The sequence below is a fragment of the Dromaius novaehollandiae genome, chromosome 1 (genome assembly GCF_036370855.1).
Source record: "Dromaius novaehollandiae isolate bDroNov1 chromosome 1, bDroNov1.hap1, whole genome shotgun sequence".
Lineage (NCBI taxonomy): Eukaryota > Metazoa > Chordata > Aves > Casuariiformes > Dromaiidae > Dromaius > Dromaius novaehollandiae.
The window spans coordinates 194,482,083-194,493,390 of record NC_088098.1 but is presented as its reverse complement, the minus strand read 5'-3'; the positions used below and the strand labels follow the sequence as shown (position 1 = coordinate 194,493,390).

The 11,308-nt window shown below is 37.6% G+C and overlaps 1 protein-coding gene across 3 annotated transcripts in view; it reads right to left on the bottom strand.

The window, feature by feature from the left end:
• Positions 1–86: 86 nt before the first annotated feature.
• LOC112988379 (uncharacterized) overlaps positions 87–11,308 on the bottom strand; it is a 49,759-nt gene continuing 38,537 nt past the window's right edge. For all 3 annotated transcript variants that reach the window (XM_026108870.2, XM_026108869.2, XM_064504944.1), the window contains 4 exons: positions 10,718–10,803; positions 10,064–10,109; positions 8,935–9,134; positions 87–2,587 (listed from right to left, as the gene is read on the bottom strand). In XM_026108870.2, the coding sequence (XP_025964655.2) occupies positions 8,974–9,134; positions 10,064–10,109; positions 10,718–10,803 (293 nt within the window). In that variant the 3' untranslated portion in view covers positions 87–2,587; positions 8,935–8,973. The remainder of the gene's footprint in view (positions 2,588–8,934; positions 9,135–10,063; positions 10,110–10,717; positions 10,804–11,308) is intronic.

Sequence of the window (11,308 nt, the reverse complement as noted above, 5' to 3'; positions counted from 1 at the left end):
ACAGGTTTTTAAATTAGGCTTAACCTAGCAACACCCTGCTAAAAGATGAAACAAAACCGCCTTGTTTTTTCCATACAAAAATACTCTGAGATTTTGAAATTTGTTTTTATTTTAAGCATTCTGGAAGTCTGGTATTCAGTAACAGAAAACATATGCGTTCAGAATTCTTTCTGAATAAATAAAGGTAGAAAGAAAATATTAGTGTTTGAATGGCATTTTCTTGAAATCAAACCAACTTTTCTATTGCCAATGGTACTTCAGGTAAGTCTGAAACTGAGGGTATGACCAGCATGACTTATGCATCTCCCCCGTAACTTTTTCTATGATGTTCATGCTTGTAGAAGAGCAGTACATTTCAATCCAAGGAAAGGAAAAAAAAAAAACATACACATGGAAAATGACAGTGCAGCCACCAAGAAGTTGTAACATTAATTTAGAAATGCAGATAGCTTCTAACTGCTTCTATATATACATAATATTTAAGTGGAGCATGGGGACACGTTGGCCATTTGGACCACAGCGCAGCAAGGCTTTAGCAAGACTTCAGTCAGGTGCTGGTTCTTCAGCTGATGCCTGATGAAAAGGGTGCAGGGAAGAGATAAGAAAGAGGAAACAAATGAATCTGGAAAACTTCACTGGATAAACATTCTGGATCTGAAAGCTGCAGAAGTGGGAAGTATTATTTTTGACAAGTACATGAAATTTAAGCTTCCTTGCTTCTCTTCTTTTCATTGACCTTTTCCCATCTTTCTCACCAGAGGTGAGATGATATTTGTCTTGTCATTCCCGCTCACTATGAAGAAGTTTCCAGCCTTACCCATGACAGTTTCTCTCGTAATAGACAAAGGTTGTTCTTTATGATTAAATTCATTTAATTATTTTTTCTTTCCTGTATCCTTTACCCATAACATATTGCTCTGTTTGATAATCTTTTGATCTGTCCTTTCACCTTCTACTCCACTCCATTCTCTATGTCCTGCCTCACCTGTGTGACTTGCTATTTCAGCAGGTACTCCTGCTTTTTCTCTTAAAAATAGCTATCCTTTGTGATCTCCTCCTCCACCCGGGCTCCACTGGCCCCTGTTCTTTCTGGTTCATCACACCATACCTATTGCCTTCTGGTTTCCTCACCTATTTTGTGATTGTACTCATTTCTGTCTGCAAGAGAAAGTATCAGCCACTTTGGCATAAATAACTAGGTCAACCCACAGCGCTCCATTTCATCCTCTGCCTGGCAGAGGAGCCAAGCATCAGAGCACCAGGTTAAAGATAAACATTCGGGAATTATGAGCCACAGCAATACTCACATCATAACAATTTTGTGCTTCCCAGTAAAAGTGAGAGCTGGCAGAGATGCCTTCCCCTACTTTCAACCTCCATGAAACAAAGAACACAGATTCATTCAAACATGCCTCAGAAAGAAAATGTGAAATTCGATTTAAAAAGCATGGGATGAAATTCACTGCCTATGTAATTTAGCTCACTGTATATATGTAAATATTTCCTGCTTTTCTTTGATACCTGTGTGGGCCTTACAGAGAAACTCGCAAGAGCAAGATTTTAGATTTTATTCTTTGTGTTCAATCTCTGCTTCCTCTCTCCCTGATTAAATCAATATTCTACTAATGCTATTGGGATAATTTCTTGAGTAACAGAGTTACCAGCAAGACTATTACTCTTGTTGAGGAATAAACACCACATTTAATCTTAAAGGGAAAAAAAAATAAGGAAACAGCTGCCTTTAGATTAGTTTAGTTTAAATTTCTCCTCACAATATAAGGATTTTAAGTAAAAAATGGCAAAAGGAATATCATTAACAGAAACATCAAATCACTGATTATGAACATTAGTTATAGATCTTAGTCTATGACAAGCCATAAGCATCTTTCCTCTAGCATGTCTGGGTCAGCTCTGTACTGAAAATTTCTCCTTATTCCTATAGTTGCAAAATGGTGTACTCCGAGGGAAACATTAAGCATGGTTTCAGGAGAAAAACAATGTAATTTGTGCACCTGCAGATGAAAGGAGAGATTGATGAAGACTTCTTCCACTTGACCTTGTGAAGAGACTGGGATATAATTATGAGTAATAGAAGCAGGATGAAAGATAAGTGCAAGCAGGAGTAGGATAAGCCACCTAATTAACAATGAAAGAACAGACACCTTTCCCTGCAGGAAGACATCATTACTAGGAAGCCCTGACTTTTCAGCTCATGTGGCAGCATCTGAAATCCCAATACAAGTGAATTAAATACAAAAGCCTGAAGTTCACACCTTCTGCAGACAGCCTTCTCCTTTGTGCTTACTGGTCTCTATTTTCAGTTTCTTTCTATCATACTTAAGGATGTATAGAAAAAGGCATAAATTCCAAATGGCTTCAGAAAGGGCCTTTTGCCACATCCAAGTTATCTCAATTTTGATTTTTTATTTCCTAGACAAAGAGAGTGATATCAGGGAGGGAACAAATGGTGGCCACAGATTCACACCAAAAATCCAGACTGATTATTTTCTTCCAGGTTATTCCTTACATTTAAAATACTTGGTTGTAAACTGAGGTCCTTCCATGGTAGAATCAAAGTGAGAAATTTCTGTAATAAAAAAGAAGAGAGTCTGCTGAAATATGACAATAATGCAGATTACAGAAACAATTTAATGGTTGCAAATGCAACCCTCATACTAAAAACAGTTCACCTGTCTTTGATATTTGGGGGAAAAGAAAAAGACTCTTTCTCATACTCAACTGTTGGTACCTTCTTTAAAAAGTGAAAAAGAACGAAGAGAAAACAGACAGTATAACATGTAGAAAAAGTAAAAAAAGAAAAAAAGCAAGGAAATGGAAAAAGAAGAGAAGAAAACTTTTCTTTTTTTTACAGTTTTTACAGTCATGTACATTAGGTACTCGTAGCTATTCAACCAATGCTGCTATAGCATAGCTACAGCTCATAATTGTTTTATTATGTTTCATTTTGTTTTCTTCTGTTATATTCCCCTAGGACTTCACAGGCCTCTGCGTTAAGGAATTTTGTGTAAGGCAACAGCACAATCTGATCACTATTCTTTTCTGAAAACTCTATAATAGACTGTTCTGTGCAGCTCTTACTCCTTCTGTTAATTATGCTTTAGGCCAGGATCTACTGGTAAGCACTGTAAAAGACAGGTGAGTTTTTCTGGTCATAATTCTGGAGGGCTTTTTATGCTTAATTTTGTTTAAAATTAGTAATTAATGTCAATTGGCAGAGAAAACATTTTTTATTATTTTTATATCAAAGTAGCAACTGCAAGAGGTTTGACCATGGGATCGTATTTTTTGTGACAATTTTGAAAGACTGATTTAGTTTTCTACGTATCTTCTAGATTATATTTTGATGCTAGCCAAAAGACAGAGAAATGAATCAGTAAAGCACCAGATTTGCAACTTTGTTTCTTCCATTTTTTCAGATCTTCTTCATTCCAGAAGTCTCAATTTAGCATGAACACACTTAAGGAAATATCTAATGATTCAATACTTAATAATATGCTGAAAATCAGACGTGCCTAACTGGTATCTTTTTTAGTAACTGCTTCAAAGTTACAAATGCAAACACAAGAAGCTAGCGTGGAGAAATGGTTTTGTGAGTAGAAATTGCAAACAAAATTATCTTTTTTGTCCATTCTTGAGAAATGTCTCATCTCAGAAACTGAGAAGTAAAACCAAGTTTTAGTATTAGTCAAATTTTTAAGATTTCTACTTCTGCATTATAGCAGGAGAGGTGTCACAAATCCATCCTCAATGTTTATGTCCCCCCCCCCCCATCAGATTTCTCTTTCCTGCTCAGTTTGCAGGGCATCCTTGCTTTTGCATCCATTACAGTTGGCTCCCCTTATCTTCTGCATCAAATAAAAGGTAGAAGTTTTAAGCATCAAGGTCTTCAGAGGCTTGATTTCACGCTTCCCTATCACTTTTCATTCACTATCAGTGACAGCTCCTGTCTCTGATTTGATACAGTTGTCAGTTATCTTACAGCAGCAGAAAATGGCTTGTTTGAAAATGTGTGCATGTGCTTGAAAAATCTCCTCTCACAGACAACAGGAACATCTTAAGGTATGGTAAGGGCCTGAGCATAGCACTTGCTCAAGCACAGAGGTCTCTGCACTGATGCAAAACAAGTCTGATCTCTGTTTGTGTATGACTGCATACAGAGACAACTCCAAGCTTAATTTTCTGTCCACCAAAACACAACCCTTTTCACACTAGCAATTTCATGCTTGGAATTCTTTGATTGTTTCATCTTCCAAACCTGGCCCACAAAATGTTTAGTTTTTACTAAGATCAGTTGCCAAATGAAGTTCCCTGCATTGCTATACCAATACTTGTAATAGTGCAAGAGAGGGCAATACAGCATTAGGAATTATCAGTGAAGACTGCTTCTTTTGGCAGCAGCATTAGCTTATGCCGGTTTAAACCTCTGATGAAACCAAAGCTTGATGGGGTTTCAAGTTGTACCTATAATACGCTCTCTCTTCCCCATGTCCCAGCTATATGTTCCTGCTTCTTTTCTTGTGTCCTAGTGGATGCATGGCTCTAGGACAATTTGTTTCAGCTTGATGGTCAGACTGAAAACTTTTTAGATACCTTGATGGGTTGGTTCTTCATTGGATCAGAGAGCTGAACTGCTTTACTCCATGGCTGCAGCGGCACTGCATCCAACAAGGGGAAAAGACAGGAATAGCACAGCCCAGGAAAGGAGGAGTGATAACATACTGTCTCATCAAAACAATTTGCTACTGGGTTTGTTGTGAAGGGAATGTTCTTGCACAGAGTTATTGCAAAACGGCTGCTACACTTCAAATACAGGCTGTGCTAGCTTTTATTTTGCAGTAGTCCCTACTGGCAGATAAACCCTGAAACTGCAAGCAATTTTTTTCTTCTCTTTCTCTATTTATATAGTATTGAGCACAGTGGAGTCCTGGTTGCAGGAGAACCTCTAGGCACTAAAATAATACTGTTTCTACTGATCTCAGCATTTTTTAAAATCGCGATCTCTTGCTTAATCTCCAGAACAAATACTGAAGTGCTGCCAATGTGGCAACAAGGAGCTCTCACAACAACTTGCGATTAACCCTGTGTTTTTACAAAGAAACAAGAAAACTATTCACTTTCTCATTTGCATAGAAACACCCTTACACAACCTCAGTACAGAAGCATGATCATCCGGCTAACAGATTAAGTTGCATTTGGCCAGTAATGCTTAGTTTATTCTCAAACTTAAATTGACTGGAACGATAGTATTAGCTTCATTGATTTCCTGCAGTTTAAAAAGCTTTCAGTAGGAATGCCTCCATTTTCTCTTTTTTCTTTTTAATTTCTAACATTTTATGAAATCTAATCCATTTCAACATTTATACTTGTTCACTTGAGTAGTTTTACAGCCACTCTGGGACATCATTCTTGGTAAGTCTGATTTAATCAACATGTAGAAAATAATGATTTTATGGTGAGGAAAGATGACTCTATCCTTCAAAATCAGTGGCACCATTGAGAGAGACTCTTAAGAACTCCAAGAGATATTTTTCACATACATTTGTGTTTTTAACATCCTAATAATTGTATAAGCATGAAAGCAGTCTCACATCTGAAGGTACAATTCCACGGTATGTGGTGACCTGATATAAAAATTCATTGTCACCTAAGCAAGAAATCCTATACTTCCTCTCCTCCTTGTTTTCAGCAGCACAGTCCCATCTGCTCCCTTCTCCTAGCTTTGGCACTAGCTGGACCTTACATGCGCTAATCTGATCTGCAGAATCATATCCAGCAGAAAAATATCCACTTGTTTCCTGTCAGGTTAGCAAGTTAAATTATACCCTTTTTATGCCAGCCAGTGAGTGCCAGAAATGGCAAAGTGGAGGGTGCTGGGAAGAAGGGCACTTCCCACTTTTGGCAGAAGGGAGCCGTTAAGGCGAGCTCTGCTTGCATGCGAATCCAAGACAACAGACCGCAGTTCCAGGGCAGCCGACACTGATCCAGCTTCTGGTGTCTCATCCCCTCCCTTGTACCAGCTCCAACAGACAGCAGGACTTTCCCTGACTCATTACAAATGTTAAACTGAAAAAAAAAACAAAAAAACCAAACAAAAAAAACCCCGATGTACTTCCCTCCTTCCCTCAATACAGAGCCCTAACTGGTTTAGGGATCTGAAATCAAGAGGTTTGACAAGCACCAAAGCTGATGTGGGACCACGTGGCCAGGACCAGGGCTGTCAACCATTAGACAGAGATTTCGGCTGCCAGCAGAGACCTGCAGCTTATCCACACAGGCTCACCACAGATATTCGTGACCAGACTTTTTTGTGCATTGTGTGCAATGGCTATTTTTAAATCAAACACTAAGAGTCTTCCTTCACAGGAAAGCCTACACAGTTTTAATTCTATATTCCTTAGAAATAACATAAGCAAACACAGTAGAGCATGAGACTACACTGTTTCATAAAGAACTGTGGTTTTAAAACTTTACATAAAAAATTATCAAGTCATTCTAGAATAAGTGGCAGATGGCAGGTCTGTCACAATCATCAGATTATGTTTTGTTTCACAACACCAGTTAGTGATTGGCTCACAAATACACAGGACTGAAGACCACTGTCTCTGCATTCAAAACAAGAGGGAAAGAAAGGCTGAAACAATTTGGGTATTAGGGTGCCAGAAAAAAAAGTAGATAAACCTACTAGAGAAAACAGTTTGTTAGATGCAGCAATCAGAAAATGGGTATAGGGTGGGATACTCTGCTGGCATACACCTTTCCTTTCCTGAAGCAGACAAAGAAAAAAATCAATTTCCAGGGTTTATCACGATTTAATGGGGTAAAAACGGCATTCTTCAAAAACTGATCACTTTTTTCATTTGATGGGTTTATTTAACAGTTCATTACTGACAGCTACAAGTCCAAAGAAAGGGATCTGCAATGGAGCATCCCTTAAAAATCCTAACAATCAAAGGAAAGGAAAGGATGCAGCACGTGAGTGCAAGAGAATTACAGGTAGCAGAGAGAAAAAAATAGGAGAAGCTTACATGCAGGAGAATGCAGGCAGGGTAAAGAAACAAGGGAAAATTGGCTGACTGGAAGAAGAAAAGTAGTTGTTTTGTCCACAGTGAATATTCAAGGCTTTCCTAAATTGAGGCTTTGGACAGAGATATGCTGTAATGAGCAGCTCACATAGAAAAATTAACTGGAAGGGGTACGCACTAAAAACTTTGCACAGTACGTGAAGCAAAGCAAGGTACAAAACTAATTTCAAAAATTAATGTCCTCCACCTGTTTTGCACTGCAACATAAAGCCCACCAGTGAGTCTCAACCCTAAAAAGATTTATGGCTGATACTTTCTAAACCCAAATCCCCAGAATTTGCATACTGATGTTCTCCAAGTTTCTTCCTTCAGCATAAAAACATTTTAATCAATAAATCTCTCCAGAAACGTCCAGTTGTTTAGGTTACAAGTTACAAATCAATGCTGAGACCTTTAATCAGCATCATAAGCAAAAATCTGGTCTATGGGGTGTCCTCATCTGCAACATTATAAAATACAAATACAGAACTTTAAAAAAAAAAGTGTGTGGCTGGCATAGAGCTAAGTATTTGGTGAAAATGCTTTATGATTTAATTACCAAATATTTTACTATTTGATTACTGAAGAGGACAACAGTGCTTCTAGGTATTCTAGATTTTGTTAATGATCTATGCTGACAGAGCACCTCGCAACATTAGTACTATATGTCCCATATGCTTTTGTCCCTTCCCTGTACAGTTACTTTGTTTCGGTCACAAAACTCCACTGTGAAAATGGTAAACTAAGAAGCCTTCTAAAAAGTCCACTTCCCCTTCCATAACTGTCCCAACACAGCGCTTGCCTGCCTTTTTGACTCCTCCAGATGTCAGCTGATGCTCACTGCCAGGCACAGGATAGCAGATAACACAGACCAGGTAACCAGACCCCATATGGATATTCTAATGGTTCAGTTTATCAGCAGCAGTGTGAGGTCTAAATGTGAATAATTTAGGCCTCAGAATCTGGAATTTTTGTTATCTGGCTCAACTGCCCACCATACAAATTATTCTATTTCTCTATACCTCAGTATCCTCACTCTAAAACCACAGATGAAAGCATTTCCCAATTTGGAAAGAGCAACTAATGAAAAACCATACAGAAGTTAAGCTGGCTTTTTTCCACGACTGGATCCAAAAGTCCTTCCTCCTTAACACAATCTACCTAGAACATCTACCATAAGCAAATAGGAGAAACTTTGCCGAGTTACCAAAGGGTGCAAAAATTAGCAAGGAGAGACTGAGCATGTTAGTGTACTTTGTAATGCTCAGTAGTACACTTTGTCATACACAGTGACAAAGTAAAGAACATTTACGAAAAATTAACGCTTATGTAAATGGAATCCTAGTGCAACTTCCTGCTGCTGATTTTCTACTGAGAAGTAAAACCCTCATGCATCAGGTTTTCATAACTTGGTGAAATACTCTTCTATTGTTTATGCAGTGATCTTCATAATTAGATCCCTTAATGTAGTCAGCATTACTCCCCACAGTCAACAGATGAGGAAGATAGCACTGAGATGACATGACTCACCACAGCTCACCCCAGCGATCAAACTGGGAATAAGGTCTCGCTCTTAGCCATCCCAGACCACTGTTTTTACTTCCCTAGGAAGGTTTTTAGATATTGGGGGAAAAAATCATCTGGCTTTGATAACAAAGTGATGCCTCCTCTTTTCCCCAATCCGGAGCGGGAATGGGAGGGAAAAGCCTCATCCCTAATCTGAAGGGGAAAAAAAAAAATCAAGCAAGTTGGGTGATACTAAATGCATCTTAGAAACGGTAACAACCAATGGTCTTCAGATGTTTGGTCAAATATAATACAAGAATGGAACTTTAAAGGTGTGATTTACTACCTTTTCCTTCTTGCAGAATTTTTTATTTAAGATGGTCAGTCATGACTGATGAAACACAGTATCCAGGCAGCCAGTGCTAGTATGGGTCATGACGTTCTCTTCTATCACTCCTTGAAACAGTTCTATTTCTGGAAGTGTTTCAGAAGAGTCTTGATTCTCTTGACAATTTTTATTTAGATCTTCAAGACCAACAGTATCATCTAAAAAAAAAATTACAAACTGCAGCCAAAGACATCTGAAATTATCTTATATAGTCTCATTTCTATCATGTCAGAATAGAAGATTTCTAGAACAAGCCTTTATTTTATCAGAATGCTATTGATTTTACATCCTAAATGGCTTATAAAATGAACTATTTTTTTGCAGCTGTCTCTGACAGTTTTTTATATATATATTCCCTACTCCTCTTCTTCCTCTCAGCTCTCAAGTAGGTCTCTTCAAATAAAGAGCCTCCTTTTCTCTTTGTTAAGAACCTCATATTTCTTTTCCCATTTCAGGCATGAAATCACATCAGTTTCCAGGGAGCAACTAGTGTGTATTTTTAATCGCTCATTATGCAACTTCTGGAACTATATTAAACTAATATGGAAATCATGGACCAAGACAAACAGTAACATTATCCCAGAATCTACACACTGCAGGAATTCAGGTATGCAGAACACTTGAGCTTCTCATAGACCTCAGCTATCTCTTGCTGCTTAGGAGCCACATCGATTGTTACGCTGACAGTCTTCGGTGTTAAGTTTAATTAAGTTCAAGATGCTCAACTTTTCAGAAGAATAAAGTTTAAAGGAAGATATTTTTCATGTTAAACATCCTCCTGATCTAGAATCAGATAAACTTGAGCTAAGCACTTGATTAATTTGATATGGGAAACTTTAAAAGGCAGAGAATTTCAACCCATGAATCAGGAAATATAAAATGGCATTTCATAGCAACTATAATTCTGCCATACTATGTGTACAATCTACAGAGTCACATATTATTTAGCATAGCCTACTGCATTTGCCCAAATAGGAGTGCTATCACTCATTTGCAATGAAAAACTATGAGAGACTTCAGCATTAACTATTTTCTCTTCTGACCAACAAATATTTTATACAATTTTTGTATCACAAAATACACTTACCAGACAAGGCACTTGGATTCTGCAATCCATTTGTTTTCTGTTTCTCCTAAAATAGATAAGAATAGTTCAAAGAAAAAAATAAAATACGTAACAACAAGAGATTTTATTTTGGGGACAGAACAAGGTTCATATTCTATTATACAGTTACTAGTGGGTAGTAGCAAAAACGTAATCTGTAAGCAACAGTTTCTAACTAGACAAGGAGAATTAAGTCCCAATCATCCAGAATGACTTCTCTGCCAGAATTAATTCTGGAAGAGGCTGTGAGGGAGCTAGTACCAGCAGAGAATGGCATTTTCTTAGATGATGGGAGAAAATCATAAGAAGGAATACATGGTAAGTGATAGTAGGATCTATTTAATGAACATAGGCTGGGACAGGACACAAGTATCAGGAGAAAATGGATTTTTATCTCCCACAATTAGATCATATGCATTTCTGAAGCCCATCTTTCAAAACCTCAGTCCTACGCAGCCTGGAGCTGGCTCTGGTAATATTCAGAAGAGTACCTAAAATAGCCACTTCCTCATTCCTGTTGTTTAAAAAACTAGGTGAATTTACTAGCAAAGAACATCATCTTGCTTCACGAGCTGAACAATTCCTCTTTACACCTAAAATATTGGAAAGCCTTCCAAAATCCCCTAAAATTCATACCTCCACAGAGGTCTTCCACAGTGAATAGATCATCTTCGAAACTTTCCAGTCAAGAGGTACTATATAATCATCTGGCAACAAGGATTCTGCAGAACAAAATATTTTTGCAGTTGAGTATTCAAATCTCTTCCTAGCCAGAGCATATCACTGAATTATATTTTTGCAGACTTAAATATGTGGTGGATATTTAAATGAGCCAACAGCAGAGTCAGAATTTAGGTTCTACAGAATCTAAGGCCAGCGTGTGGGAGGGGGAGGAGAGAGAAAGATTTGGTTTTGGTTTCCATTTTAGAAAAAAGCTTTCCTACAATACTTTCATTTCCTCCACACCTCCCCTGAAACTATGCAAAACAAGAACAACAGAAAGCTTTCAGTCTGTAGATTAAACAAAATTTTAAAAAGATAATGCAATATAAGCAACAATCTTTACATTTTAAAATGTTTAATTATAGACAGTTCTGCAACATCATTAAATTACTTATTAAATGCTTTAACTGTAATAACTCTTCACTTTTTAAAAGGCTGAAAGAGATTCTTTGTAAGAAAACAGTCTGAAATATATTCTGTGCTTATGAGAATCATATAAGCAAA